The 11,253-nt window shown below is 40.6% G+C and overlaps 1 protein-coding gene across 1 annotated transcript; it reads right to left on the reverse strand.

The window, feature by feature from the left end:
• Nucleotides 1-6,711: 6,711 nt before the first annotated feature.
• Nucleotides 6,712-10,536, reverse strand: LOC121397633. The gene is made up of 5 exons (XM_041574689.1): nt 10,479-10,536; nt 8,543-8,665; nt 7,994-8,152; nt 7,264-7,398; nt 6,712-6,911 (listed from the first exon to the last, which is right to left on the reverse strand). The coding sequence occupies exons 1-5, from the start codon at nt 10,534-10,536 to the stop codon at nt 6,712-6,714; spliced, it is 675 nt and encodes a 224-aa protein (XP_041430623.1).
• Nucleotides 10,537-11,253: the final 717 nt, after the last annotated feature.

Here is an 11,253-nt window from a genome sequence, read left to right on the forward strand (position 1 = left end):
ACATTTTGGAAATAGAAAGACGGACAAAAAGATTTGCCGTGTGTAGCGCAGCGAAATATTTTGACCACACACACATTTTGGTGACCACACCCCCTAATTACCATGTTCATTGTCCAAAATTTGGCAGGTTATAAAGGTTGAACATATTTCTGTGGTTTTTATGTGTTATTACAGTTTTGCTAATGAAGGTGAATTGCCCTTTAAGCTGCAAGGTTCAGTTTCCCGAAGAGACCTGCTTATCGTAAATTGTAACGATTGTTTCTTTGCTTATCTTAAATTGTTACAAACGTATCTAAGTATCTGTTCTGGGCTCTCTGCCAATTAAGTTAGAAACGTTGTGTCTTTTTCTGGCTGTTCGGTGCAGGAGATCAAAGAGAAAGTTGCAAGTCGTTTCAGTAACAATCTGGAACTGCGGGTTGAGGTGTCAGAATTGGGACTGTCCCGCAAAAAACGGGACAGATTGGAGGTATAAAATCCCAGTGGAGCCCATGACTAAGCACCCTGAGGGGTGCGAAACGCGTAGGGTGGAGATGCAGCTATATTTTTAATTTTTCTACCAATAAATTTATTTTTTAACTGAATATATTGTGGCTCCGTTTGAGTGCCGGTCAACTTATCTTCCTTATCCTCTGCTTTCCCGCTCCCTGAAGCTGGGGTTCTGGGGCTGGTATACCCGGACCACTTTCACTGTTCAGTGAGTTACTTTACAAACAATTCTGGAGCACCTTGTTCTCCCCTAACTATTTGAATAAATTCCCACTGGGCCTTGGTGGGCCCTGAAATCCCTGGTTCAAATATCCACATAGCTACATTTCTTTGTTTTTGATTTCTACCTCCTGTACAACCTTCCCACTCTCCCGCACTGATCCCACTGTCACCTGAAGGGGCCCTGGGACACCCAAGCAATATCAGAACTGCACCCAGGACTTCACTGAGTCCTCTGAGCTCTGTCATGGCTGTATTTATATTAGTGGCCCTTGAGGTCGGGTTCTCTGGTGGGCCCCAGTACGGCGCTGAGTAGCCCTTGCAGCACAAGTTGCCTCACACGCACCTGTTTGATTCCCATGTGCAAAACAAGTGACTGTATTCATGGGACAAATCAGGATTCGATCAGATGCAACAGGCGGAAGCTTGTTCAGACACAACACAAATGGGAATAATACAGAGGAGACATATTGCTGGCATACAGAAAGAGATGTTTTATCTCTGCTAATGATAATTTCGAATTTGCAATCTGCTATGAGAAGCTGTGCAGGCGTCAGCAGAATTCATTAGCATATGGGCCCACATTTACTAAATAATGCAATTGGACTTAGCAGAAACAGTATAAGATTCCCAGAACAAAAAAATATTAGCCTATTGGAAAAGTGCCCTGTCCTTTCATTTCTGCAGCGACCTATAAAGCGAGGACTTTGTACTTGCACTTTCTGAAAGTGTATGTAATACAAAAATATCATCCATTATGATGCTTGGGTGTGTTCCTGCTGCAAAGTATTCTATGGGACCACCCTTAGGGGCAGATTCACTAACCGGCGAAAAGTCACCAGCGACCGCTTCGCACCCATCACTACACTTTGCCAGGCGAAAATTCACTCAGACAACGCTAATTCACTAAAATGCGGAGTTTCGTCCCGGGCGTCAAACGCTGGTGACTTTTCGCTAGCGTTACTTCGGCAATGCGAGCTATTCAAAATGAAGATGCGCTAGCGTTCATTTCTGCCTGGCGCAAATCCACTAGAGGTCTGGCGCTCCGGTTAATTTGCCTACAGTGAGAAATTTAAAGTTGAATGGACGTATATGTTGTAGCAAATACATTACACAAGTCCAGGGAACCTTAATAAAGACAATAGAGTTGTTATATTGCCCTACACATGAGCCCACTGTATAGTTTATGTGCCATATGTTAGAAAATGTATGGGGGAACCCGGTTACCCAAAAACATTTTTTAGATCTTCTGCAGGCTATCACTCTAAAAAAGGAAAAGACGCCAGCGTTTTTTGAACTTTGATGCTTTTTCCACTCACAGAATATGACAGAAGATTGAGGAAGATCTATGCACTCCAATGCACTTTGTCTGGTCTGAGCTGGTGAAGGCAATTCTGGCCAAAGAGGTAACGTTCAGTAAAATCCACATCTTATTGAAGTTGCGGAGTAATGTCCATTCGCCAGAGCGAATTGTGCTGCTCCGGCGCGCTGCATTTCTGAGTAGGAACGCAGCACCGGATCTGGGCCGGCGGGGCCCACCGGGTTTTTTCCCAGTTTCCCGCCGGCTCAGTCCGACGCTGCCTCTCTCTACTACCCAATTGGTGCATGCACAATACAGGCTGTGTGAGCCAGGGGCACTGCTCCAATGAGGTGAGTTGACTCCTGGTGGAGTGGCATTTTTGCCGACCCTGGTAACCAGGGAGCACAATTGCTCTGGCGTCCTGGCTCCCCGGACCCCCTCCAACTCCAAAAAGTTGAGGGGTGGGGGGGGGGAAAGCAAGCCACTTCATGCCAAAAGTTTGGGAGGAGGCGATTGGCCCTGAGATTTTGCTTCAAGTTTTTGGCAGCTGTCTGGAGGTTTAAAAATTAAAAAACTAAAGTTTAAAAACAGTTTTTTAAAATATAGGAACCGTGTCGGACTGGGGGGGAGGGGGGGTCTGGGACCCACCATACTGCTATCTCAGGATCCTGCACCCCCCAGGGCCCCACCCCAACTGCAACCCCCCTTACACCTTTTTATCTCTCTTAGTGGCCACGATTGGGCCAGGCCTGGATGGAGGAAAGGGTGCAGTGCTTCAGGGCAGTGGAGCCCAATGGGGTTTTCAGGGCTGGATTTACATAGCAGCCGCCCCTAGGCTCACTGCCATTCGTTGACCCTGTCCCCTCCCCTTTATTTGTGCAAATTGTCATCATCGGGACCGAAGCAGTGGGGATTGGAAAAATGATTGTATCTCCAGCGCATCCCTAGTGCTTTTGAACCAATGTGGGATCAAATCATTCTAAATGTCATTGATACAGGCTGAAATAGTCTCCCACTGACATAAATGAGTGACATCACAAGGTGGTATAAAATGACATTTGAGTAAAACTGTCATTATCAGAATGCCAAATATCCAGTGGTGCCAGGGGTTACTTTCTGACCCCTCAGTTGGAGGCACTTTAAAATATATCTGGATCTCTGCGTATCAGGTTAGTTAGGTTTGACTCTACTACTCATTATACTTTTAATAGTGAATAGGTAAATGTTTCCTTTAGTACCACCATATGTTTGGTGGTGTTTTTTTACACTGATGCTTATTTAAAAAGAAAAAAAAAAGGGAAAACTGTTTTCTTGCATTTGCCAGAACTTTTAAGAAGAAAGATCGGACTTTGTGCATTGTTGGTCCTTGGCTTAAGGCGTTAATATTATTGTCAGCAACAAACAACAATACCCATTAATAGCTAAGAGTGTGTCTGAACATAGTCACATCTGATTAAAGGAAATCGCTGGCTTGGATTGCTGCACTGGCCAACATATTTTATTACAGGATTGACTGAATATTTTATCTGTTTGGCAGGTGAAAGAAACGGATTTGCATTTGCCCCCTCTAGAAAACTATATTATGCTTTTTTTTTTTTGCTGCACCTTTTTATTGGTATCAATGAAACTTACTGGAGGGAATGAATTGGCTGCTTTTCATCTCACACACAAATGTACAGTATTTGTTAATAAAGTTAAAATTGTAATGAAATCTAGCAAAACCTCTCCCTCAGCTTTGAAAGTTCCATTTAACTTTCTTCTCTACTGCGGCAAATAATGAAGCTCCGAAAATGGGGAAAAATTTGTGAAACACATTGAAGTCGATGGGCGTCAAAATAATTTTGACACGCAACGATTTTTATGTGTGTGCGACAATTTTTACACGTGCAACTTTTTTGTCCAAATGCATTAAAGTCAATGGGCATCAAAACATTTTTTTAGGTGCGCAACTTTTTTTGTCACAGCAAATTTTTCCATGGCTAATTTTTGCAGCAGTTTTGTGAAAAAATTTGCAGGTGGCAAAGTGCGGGAATTCACTGCAAATCCATGCCTGGCAAATAAATTCGTCCATCACTACTAAGGAATGTGGCACACGGGGAGATTAGTCGCCAAGTGACAAATCTTCTCTACTGCGGGCAACTAATCTCCCCAAATGCATTCCTGCTGGCAAGAATGCTAATCACCGGCAGGATGGCATACGTGTGCTTCATTTTCCGAAGTCGCCTGAAATTTCTTCATGAGATGATTTCGGAAAACTGAATCTATGCGTATGCCTTCCCGCCAATGATTCTTGACGACAGGAAGGCATTTTGGGGAGATAAGTCGCCCGCAGTAGAGAACTTATTCCTTAGTAGTGATGGACGAATTTATTTGCCAGGCATGGATTCTCAGCGAACTCCCAACACCTGCAAATTTTTTCACAAAACTGCTGCAAAAATTAGCCATGGAAAAATTTGCTGTGACAAAAAAAGTTGCGCACCTAAAAAACTGCTTTGACGCCCATTGACTTGAATGCATTTGGACAAAAAAGTTGCACGTGTAAAAAATCGACGCATGTCAAAATTATTTTGATGCCCATCGACTTCAATGTGTTTCACAAATTTTTCCCCATTTTCGGAGTTTCACTAGTTTTTTGTTGAAGCGAAATGAGACAGAGTCATTTATCAATATTCCTTAGAAACCAATCGCTGAGACCTGCTGGTGCCCACTTGGAACATGTCTGTGTACCCTGAGCGCTTAGGACATGTGGCCTTAAAGGAATTGTTCGGTATAAAAATAAAAACTGGGTAAATAGATAGGCTGTACAAAATAAAAAAATGTTTATAACATAGTTAGTTAGGCAAAAATGTAATGTATAAAGGCTGGAGTGACTGGATGTCTAACATAATAGCCAGAAGACTACTTCCTCCTTTGCACCTCTCTTGGGGGCAGATTTACTAAAGAGCGAAGTGGCTAACCCTAAGTGCAGGTGCTCAGTGTTCTGGGCTCTCTGAAAAAAGCCTCATTTTAATTAAATCTCAGAAACTTTGTATCTTTTTCTGGCGTAAGTGCAGGAGATCAAAAAGAAACCCTGGATATTTGAGTAAGAAACCTTGGACTGTGGGCTGAGCTGTGAAGCCAGTGTTAGCCACTCCCTGTTTTTAGACCACACCCACGTTAAACCACACCCATGTTACGATATGACCACATCCACATTAATAGCACACCAAAAAACTAAATGGTTGGTGCTCACTGCAGGGAGGGATGTCACTCTTATGTGAAAAATGTTAAGTCATATTAAGACATCCCCTTAAATCCATATGCCTCCTCCTCCCCTGTGTATAATACAGTACCCCAGCATATGATTAAACACCTTAGGGGCCCCTAACAATTATTTTCAAATGCTAACAAACCCCCAGAACAAATACCAGGCTTGTGTTCAATAGGGATCATAGGACAGGCAGAGTATGACACACACAGGGAGTATAAATCAGGCAATGTATGGCGCACACAGTGAGCATAGGGGAGGCAGAGTACGACACACAGCTTGATAAAGAGTGAAGTGCCACTCGAAACGTTGCATGCTTATGTGGCCCCAAGATGAAATAAAGGCAAATTTTAATTATGAATTTGGAGTGCTGTCTGTGGTCAAGACACTGGATGTTAACAATTTGCCAAATCTTTAATCTCAATTTCTTGCCTCTTGAAATGCATTTTTAGAACAAAAGGAAAACAGCCCTTTTAACTGCTTGGGTTGTATCAAGGACCAGAACCCCCAGAACAGCAGCCTATCAGGTAGCACCAGTTCAGGCATAATGTTTAGAGTGGTCCCACTAGCACCTTTACATAGTGGCCCCCCAACCTATCCATAAGGGCAGGCTGATTATCCTCTTTCATTTTAGGGCCCTCCTAATCAGATCAGTCAGTATCCCACTGGGCCCTCTATATCTCTTGCTCTCCCCCCCAGAAGATGTGGGGTCACCTTCTTCTAAATTAACACCCTGCCTAGAGCCTGTAGCACTGTGGACTTACCACTAGGGATGGGCAAATGTTTTGCCTTGTGTTGGCGTGGAAATGACGTTCACCAGAAATAAAAATGTACTTTTCATTTTCTATTTGTGACCGTTTTTCTAAAGTGTAAAGTTTATTTTTTTAACATCTTATGTCTTTCTAAACAGCTCTGGGAGGGGGGTCGCTGACCCTTTAAATTGTGAATCACACAGAAATAAGGAAAGGCGTTTAAGGTGTTCCCGTGTATTTTATTACTCAAGTCATTAGAAAATAAAGCTGGTATACTTTTATACAATGGTTTATTTTTTTTAAGTGTAACAATATAAGCAAGGAAAAAAAACATTATAACGTTATCAATGTTTAAAGGTCACACTGATTCTAAGGGTCTGGCCACACGGGCAGATTCGGGGAGATTAGTCGCCAGGTGACAAATCTCCTCTTCACAGGATTACTTCAGCGCACTGCCCAGTTGTTTTAGTGCAATGGTGCTTCTTTCCTCTTAGACTTCACCGCAAGTCTTCAGCAACATAGAACTAGTAAAGTGAGGAGAGCAATCCAAGGCAGAAGATCTGCAACAATAATCTCCCCGATCTGTCTTCCTCTGCCTTCCGCCGGCCAAAATGTAAATCGTTTTCCGGTCGCCTGTAATTGCCTCACGAGGAAAGGGCTGCCGTTAATCCATTTTTTATTTTGAACTCCTCCTTCGACTTTGGTTTTTATCTCGGGAGAAGTGTCATTTCTGCCCTTTTCTTTTTCCATTTCCATTTCCATTTTCTTTTTTTCTTCTTCTGATCAACTTCCTCTACTTGCGTTTCATCAAGTTTCTTGTTCTGTTCATCTGTTTCCTCTGCTAATTCTGGTTTTCGTGGTTTTACTAATTTTAGTAGATTTAGTAGTTTTAGTAGTTTCTTCCCACCTACAAGATAATATTGATTAGTATAACGTGTAACCACCCCCCATACTGCTGAGCCTTATACATAGTGGATTGTGGTTGTAGATTGGAAGAGTGAGGAAAATCAGGTTTAGTCGGTAAAGTCGGCAGCAGTAGGACAAGATGGTAAAAGTAAGAAAACGATGTCAGTGTTACCCTACATGTAGTTCTTTAGTTCTGGTTAGAGACCAAAACTCTGCTCCAACCCATTATCTTAGAGGCTGGAATTGTATGTTTTCATTTTACATATTTTTTCCTTAATTTAAATTCTTATCCTTTATATTATAAAGCTGATATATTTAACCTTTATCTCCCCCTTTCACTTAGTTGTACTTACTTTCCTTTAGCTCTTTATCTGTTTCCACACCGTTCTCAGGAGGTGGATTGGTTTTTTTAGTAAAAGGAAGATATTTCCTCCAGTTTTTCTTTTTTTGTTTTTCAGTGGTATCTTCGTTCATGTGCTGTGATTCAACTGTAAAGAAAAGTTCAATTAATTAATGAGGTTACTATGATAATGGGCAAACCTTTGCTCCATGGAAACCCATATTAACCAGTCAGATTTGTGATTTAAACAGCAGATCAGAAAATAGTAACTGCCGGTTGATATGGGTTACTGGATCTCAAGTTTAAGGGGGTTATTTATCAAAGTCCGAATTTATCTCAATATTTTCTGCTACAAACTCCGATCAAATCTGCTCAGGTTTTTTATGCTTATCTATTATTAAATTTTCCCGAAAATATGCCTTGGGGGAAAAATATCAGATTTTCACAATTTTTCACCCAAAAACTCAGATTTTTGCCTGAAAACTTCAGGGTATTGCACAAAACCCAGCGCACATCACAAAATTATTGGGGCTTATTTGCAACCTCGACAGGTCTGAGATGCCAGATTTGCTGATTTGGACTTTTCCATCCTCGGGCTTTAATAAATTCCCGGAAAATTCATGATTTTTTTTAGTTTAGTAGTTTAGAGTTTAGTAAATAACCCCCTTAGAGTCTGCTGTTTTAGCTGTTGGCTGACCAAAAATAACTCCTCTTCCCCTTCACTCATCTTAGTTTGTACTTACCATCTATAATCTCTTTATCTGTTTCAGCACAGTTCTCTTGAGGGACATCCGTTATTGTAGCAGACTCTGGTATTTCTCCCACTTTATTATTGTTTTCTTTATTAGGAGTCACTTCATTTTCCTTAGAGTTCCCTTCTTCTCCTATGTGTATTTTTACTCCTAAAAAGTAAAAGTTTAGACATTTTATCTCTGATTTTGCTTTACAGCAACCTATAATAACCAGTCAAATGTTTGCTCTCAAACAGCACATTAGACCAAAATGCTAACTGCTAATTGGTTGTTAGGGGTTACTAGATATATTATAATAGATATTAATAATTATATAGTTGCTTTATTGCACGCTCATATTTGTGATGATGACTGTCAGTCAACTTCAGTTTAGAGAACCTTCCTAATCACTCCAGCAGCCCTCCTATTTGTTATAATGCTTCTCATCAGTCCTGGATATTCTTACTCTATAGGGGCATTGCCATTTGATCTATATGAACCCATTTCAGAGATTTATTGGGGAAAACCTTCACAGACAAAAATAAACGGACAGAATTTTACCTGGTACAACTACTTGAAGACTCCGCACCTCTTCCTCACGTTTTTTTAATTCTTTCACATGCTTGTTGCTGGGAAAGAAAAGATAAAATGATTTGTTTCTGTGCAAATTAAACCCTACACTGTCTATAGAAATCTTAAAGGGGAGCTAAACCTCAATTGGTGTAAATTTATTCTGAGAACCTTTAATGGTGGTTTCTGAGATATTCAATTTCATACTGATTGGCTTGGCTCAACAGGAAGATGTTATAAAGACCAGAATATAGAAATCACTACATGTAGGGGCATATTTACTAAGCTCGAGTGAAGAATTTCAAAGTAAAAAACTTCGAATTTTTAAGTTTTTTTTGGGTACTTCGACCATCGAATAGGCTACTACGACCTTCGACTATGAATTCGACTTCAATTCGAACGATTCAAACTAAAAATCATTAGACTATTCAACCATTCGATAGTTGAAGTACTGTCTCTTTACAAAAAACTTCGAGTTCAACTACATACTTTGCCACTTTAAACCTACCAAGCTACAATGTTAGCCTATGGGGACCTTCCCCATCAGTTTTCTAAGGTTTTTTTGATCAAAGGAAAATCCTTCGAACGATTGATTAAAATCCTTCAAATCGTTCGATTCAAAGGATTTTAACTTTCGATTGAACAATTTTTCCTTCGATCGTTTGATCGTAGGATTTGCGGTAAATCCTTTGAATTCGATATTCTAATTCGTAGGATGTTACCTCGAGGGTCGAATTCGAGGGTTTATTAACCCAGAGCAATAAAATGAATGTTAGGGGATTATTTATCAAAGTCCGATTTTATCTCAATATTTTCTGCTACAAAATCAAATCTGCTTGGCTTTTTTACGCTTATTTAAATTTGCTTTGCTGCCCTAGAGAGAGATTTAAGGCTGCTCTCTGCCCTAGAGAGAGAGAGAGAAGGGAGAGCTACTGGAGGGCTGTGTTAAAAGTTTGCTTAGTAACTGCATGTTACCTGTGTTCAAAGCATAAGGACTTTTATTGCTGGGCACAAGTTTCCAGAAAGAGACAAGTTATCTGGTAGCAAGGACTGGCTACCAGCTACTGCCTTAAGTGTTTGGGGAGCGGCTGTGAGTTAACAGTTAATTTTGTTTGCTGGACTTATATTGCCCCAGTGGGAGACTGTGGGACCTTTGGGAAAAGGACATTTTCATTTATCAGTACAGCTGGACTATTTTTGTTTACTGCCTTCCCAAAGGGTATGAACTGTTATGTTGCTGTTTAAGCTGCTGTGTTAAATAAATGCCCACGTGATATCAGCTGGAAACCTGTGTACTGTCTACTGTCTGTGTGAAAGGAGTTGCTGCTGCTACTACCTAAAGAGCCATTTCCCCCACAATAGTTAAATAGGGTTGAAAAAAGACCAAAGTCCATCAAGTTCAACCCCTCCAAATAAAACCCAGCATCCATACACACGCACACTGACACTGAGCCCTCATAATACACATATAAATTATATATATACCCATATCTATACTACTGTAGATTTTAGTATCACAATAGCCTTTGATATTATGTCTGTCCAAAAAAATCATCTAAGCCCCTCTTAAAGGCATTAAGTTAAGTTATATTGTGGTCTCATCGAAAAGACCCCCAGTCCTAAGGTTGTCAATTTAGATATATATAGATATATCTAAATATATAGATAGAAGAGACCCAATAATAGTAGTGCAGTAGCCAATATAATTATAAAAAGAAAAAAATCTTTATGAGGACATGTATAGCCTAACGCGTTTTGTGCCAAATGGATACGTTAAGTGCCCATTTGGCGCATTTTTAAAAAACACCACATAAAAAAGCCACGTGTGACCTTGTCCTAAAAGCAGCTGTTAGAATTAATACAATAGTTGATAATAATACAAATATACTGCTACAAAATGTATCCGCTGAATGTTCAGAATCTGTACCTGGATTACTGAGCTGCCAGACTGAAACACCAGAGATAGCATCATTAAGTTTTAACATTTTGGAAAAACAGTAAAGAATAAAAGACAGAAAGCAATTGCAAAAAGTCTTTATTTGTAGTGAAAAATCTGAAAACAACTCAACTGTAAAAAGTGTTTGGAAGTTGAGCAACCACTTATGTAGACGCATAGTCAGTCATTCATAACATAAGTCATAACATAAAGGAAACTTATGTCTTACAAAATGAAGTTCAATCCTATAAGCAGCAAAGAATGTTCATAATAAGTGAGCAAACGAATGCCCTGTTTAGTGTTTCTGCTATGCTGCAAGTGGTTATTAGAATTAACTTACCTATTACCCTTATTGATCTGTCAGTGAGCTGAGCCAGCGGATTCCTGTGCCAGCTGCACGGGCCCAGATCTCATCAAGGTTTGCCGTAAATGCACTGGCCCAAATGCCTATTTGAGGAATACATGGCTCAATAATAAGTTTATTTTTGTCTGTAATGTTCCATCATATTGCTCAGGAGCGAGGGAATAACCTATTGGTAGGGCTCAAAAGCAAGAGGCTGTCCCTAGCCTATAAGCTACACCAGTGCTGTCCAACTTCTATGGTACCGAGGGCCAGAATTTTTCTGTTCTACATGGTGGAGGGCTGATAACAGAAGCCAGCAGTGTCGGACTGGGATGCCAGGGGCCCACCAGAAAACCTTAGATCTTGGGCCCACTGGAAAACCGTAGACTGTGGGACCACTTTTCAAACTATTATTCCTCCTCT

Source organism: Xenopus laevis, chromosome 8S (genome assembly GCF_017654675.1).
Source record: "Xenopus laevis strain J_2021 chromosome 8S, Xenopus_laevis_v10.1, whole genome shotgun sequence".
NCBI classification, from domain to species: domain Eukaryota; kingdom Metazoa; phylum Chordata; class Amphibia; order Anura; family Pipidae; genus Xenopus; species Xenopus laevis.